General features: G+C 42.6%; 1 protein-coding gene across 1 annotated transcript; it reads right to left on the bottom strand.

Annotated features, from left to right (window-relative positions):
* Nucleotides 1–758: 758 nt before the first annotated feature.
* Nucleotides 759–1,615, bottom strand: LOC128732547 (uncharacterized). The gene is made up of 2 exons (XM_053825820.1): nt 1,168–1,615; nt 759–1,111 (listed from the first exon to the last, which is right to left on the bottom strand). Exons 1-2 carry the CDS (start codon nt 1,613–1,615, stop codon nt 759–761), a joined length of 801 nt encoding a protein of 266 aa, XP_053681795.1.
* Between the last annotated feature and the right edge of the window lie 2,032 nt (nt 1,616–3,647).

The raw sequence follows: 3,647 nt of genomic DNA, 5'->3' as shown, positions 1-3,647 counted from the left end.
TTGTTGAACAGACGCTCGTGTATGACGAAGCATTTCCTCTACCTCCATGCTGTGGTTACAGCGCCAGTATTCGCGTCGCACCTCCTCACTTCGCTATTGTCAGATTGACAACATTGCCCAGGCTACGCCGCATTTGGTGTCATATGACTCGTGGAGGCGTGAGGCGGGAGCTTGTGAGGACCAGAGCTGTGTTTGACGCTCCTGCCAGGTTATCAACTCACCATTTGAAGCCCAGATGGACGGATATGATGGGCAGGGCATGTTGCATAAATGCCGGACAACTACCCTGCAAAGATGGTGTTCGCATCAAATCCGGTAGGAACAAGAACCAGAAGCGCAGTGAGCAAGATGGTTAGACCAGGTGGAGTGAGAGCTGGCGGAGAGTATTCGGTGTACGAGGAATTGGAGAGCGGTAGCCCACAACCAAGTTACTATATATGGAGAAACCTTGTTCAACAGGCTTTGTCTTAGGACGGCAAGCCACTTTTCATTTGTCTCGTGAATTCAATTCTACAAAAAAGCTCGAAAAATCCTTTTCAAACTCAAAAGTTAAGCAACTGTCTAATCGCGACCTTATACGATTTTATCTTGTTATGTGCGAGGAAAGCTATCTGTTATGAGAATTAACATTTCCCCAGTCAAGATCGTATTGAAACCAATATATAATAAAAATAATTTATTCACTCATTTTTACGTACTCTTATAAATAAATAAATTACAGCTTTGGAGTCATCTGTAGTCATCGCGCACGAGCCGGCTTACAGTTGTCCGGCGTAGGCTTGTTCCTGAGCGTCAAGCGACCGTTTCTTCCATCCGGCAGGAGCGTCCCAATGCACGTGCGGGTGGGCAGCCAAATGATGATGATCGATATGGTGGTCCACATGGTGGGTATGTGGTGGCGGATAGTGCACCACTTCGTAATTAACAATCTTTGGCTTGGCGAATTTGAATATGACCATCGCTGCCGACAATACCATCGAGAGCAGTCCGAGCGTCATTGCTTTCCAGGTCTTAAGGGCAATCAATGCGAGCGCCAGCGGTACCAGTACTGTCGATTTAAACTTGATTCCAAGCAGGAAAGGAATCATGACTTTCTTTACAAAGCCACGACCTACGGCAAGAAGACTAACGTTATAAGCAGGAAAAATATCGTAAAATATTCATTACCTTCAGCTACATTTCCTTCGGTCAAAGGAACCACTAGTTCCTCGGCGAGCCCTCCTTTCGTTAAGGAGTCGGGAATGTATGCACGAGCTTCTTCGGATTGCAGGACTTCCGGAACTCCCATCTTCAGCGCATGCGTCGAGAGAAAGCTATCTATTTTGTTCAAGAGATAAGCAGCTTTATTGTTGCGCTGTTCATCTTTCACTTCCGGATTTTCTTCTTCATCCGTTCCAGTACGTATAATGGTTAGCGTATCGGTGATCTTAATTTCATCTTGATCAGACACTTTACTTAACCACGATAGTGCTTTCGATTTGACGCACTTTATATTCACATCATTTAGGCATGTATTATATATATCAGCGGCCAAATCGGCCGCCGATCGTGATTTTTGTGCAGCAACAGTTGCGGAAACTGCCGCTACCAGGATCAACACCGTAAATGAGCGCATCGCACCAAACTGCTAAATTAGAACACAACACTAATTACTTTCTCCTGACCTGCTGAGATCTGCACCAGCCGGATAGGTAAATCGATATGAATTGTTTTGTATGCATTACAATGGATTTTATATCGCACGGGGGTGGAATGGACCACGCCGTCGACTACAACACCCTCTTTGTGGCAACTAGTTGATAATATTTCGTTGCGAACGAATATTCCCCCGAAGTATACCTCCTGGTTTGACTGTGTCAATGCATGAATGCTTTGATTAAACCCCCTCAAATAATTATGCGCCATATACCAAAAGCTACCAGTACTACCAGTCGTCATTTATGGCTGAAGACACTCTAACTTTTGTCATACCTTCCGAACCGACTCGACTCGATTCCCGCTCGGCGCTGCTGATAAGCGGGGAAATCAGTCGGCGGAAACTACGTGAAGCGCATGACAGATTGCGATTGGAAATGAATTTCTCCGCCGGTGCTGGCCGAAATGCGTACACGTACGGATAGTTACCGCAAGAAATTGGACTGAAACCGATTTAAATTCTTTGCCATGTTTAGATTAAAGTGCGTACACAGAAAGTGAGAGTTTCCGCAGTCTTTAACTGAGCAGGAAACTAAACTTGCTTCCGAATTTTTTTTATCAGATATTCTCCAAGCATTGCAACAACTCAATTAGGATCAATTTGATTGACATTACATCTCATTTACAAATATGCGAAAAGTTCTCGCTGTACTTTAAATTCAATTATTATGCTCTGCGGAAGTTAACCTAATAACATTACTTTTTAAGGACTTTATTTGAAATAATTTAATTACACTCAATTCACTCGATTACATTTAATTACACAAATCACTTCGCTACTTATTTGAATTATCAACACAAACGTTTCAATTTGTGCACAAAGCACTTTACCACGAAATATCCAGAAATTATAAACATAAGAATGATTGAGCAACGAGTTTAATGTACAATTATTTTAGTAGTATCTAGTAGGTATAGTAGTAAGTCATTAAAATATGCATGAATCGTCATTCCATTTCAAGTGGTCAAAAAAGCAGAAAAAATTTCAACCAACTATCATAGATTTGATCCACAATTGAAGAAACTGCTCATCCTATATATACATTTGTATTTCCAATACATACATCTTATTCTCCCAGCGCTTGCAGTGATCTGGTTTTTATTTTTAAATTTTTTCTCCTCATAATCAAATATCTCTTCCACTAGCTGATATCTGCGTGACATGCCCATATACTTTTTCTAGCGAGATCTTGCCCAAAAATTTGGGAATGACTTTTTCCAGGTGATTGCGGTGGTATTTTTCATAATAAACTACAACCAACAATGACGAGATGATTTGGTATGCTATCGAAAAAAGGTGAGATGAGAAGGTCTATCAAATGTCCAGATAGTCAACAAGTCAGGTTCTGGCCTCAATATTTTAAGACATGTTAATCGTTCAACAGCGATCATTACATTATTTTATTACTTGAATCAACTAAATGAGAGTTCGCGAACATGCGAGAACAGAGTTCTGCAAAAGGGTTCGCGAGCCAAAAAGGTTGAGAGCCGCTGAACGAAAAGATGAGAATCCAGCATAAACCGCCTCAAATGGCAAATGGAGAACCGCTGTTTCACCATGTCAATGTTCCGATCCGCCTGGCAAAAGGTGAGCATGTGCATTCCATAACCTCTGTACACTAACTCCTATTCCTACCTCCACGTGTTGCCGGCTGGGGTACGCAACCTCGGTTGTCGCACACTAACCGGAAAGGGGGCACAGTGGCTCCCGCCCACATTAAGATGGCACCCCCAGTCAGCGGGATAAGGACCTTAGGTTAACAGCCTACTGTACCGGAACACAAAAAGTTAATGAAGATGAAAAAAGAAATCTATCTTTATTATTGGCAACGACCTTTAGCATGAAAACACGGACACGAATCGGAACATGGAATATACTTAGCCTTGTCCAACAGGGCAAGCTGGCTCAACTTGCAAGGGAAGCTGCCCGCGAGAAGCTTGAAATCCTGAGG

Source organism: Sabethes cyaneus, chromosome 1 (assembly GCF_943734655.1).
Source record: "Sabethes cyaneus chromosome 1, idSabCyanKW18_F2, whole genome shotgun sequence".
Lineage (NCBI taxonomy): Eukaryota > Metazoa > Arthropoda > Insecta > Diptera > Culicidae > Sabethes > Sabethes cyaneus.
The sequence above is the reverse complement of the archived record's forward strand: the minus strand, read 5'-3'. Positions and strand labels throughout refer to the sequence as shown.

Bases quoted from the DNA above. Each gene is read 5' to 3' on its own strand.
- LOC128732547 (XM_053825820.1), bottom strand. From the start codon at position 1,615: ATGCGCTCATTTACGGTGTTGATCCTGGTAGCGGCAGTTTCCGCAACT. The intron at 1,112-1,167 runs GTAATGAATATT...TTCTTGCCGTAG, and splicing joins CGAAGGAAATGTAGCTGAAG to GTCGTGGCTTTGTAAAGAAA.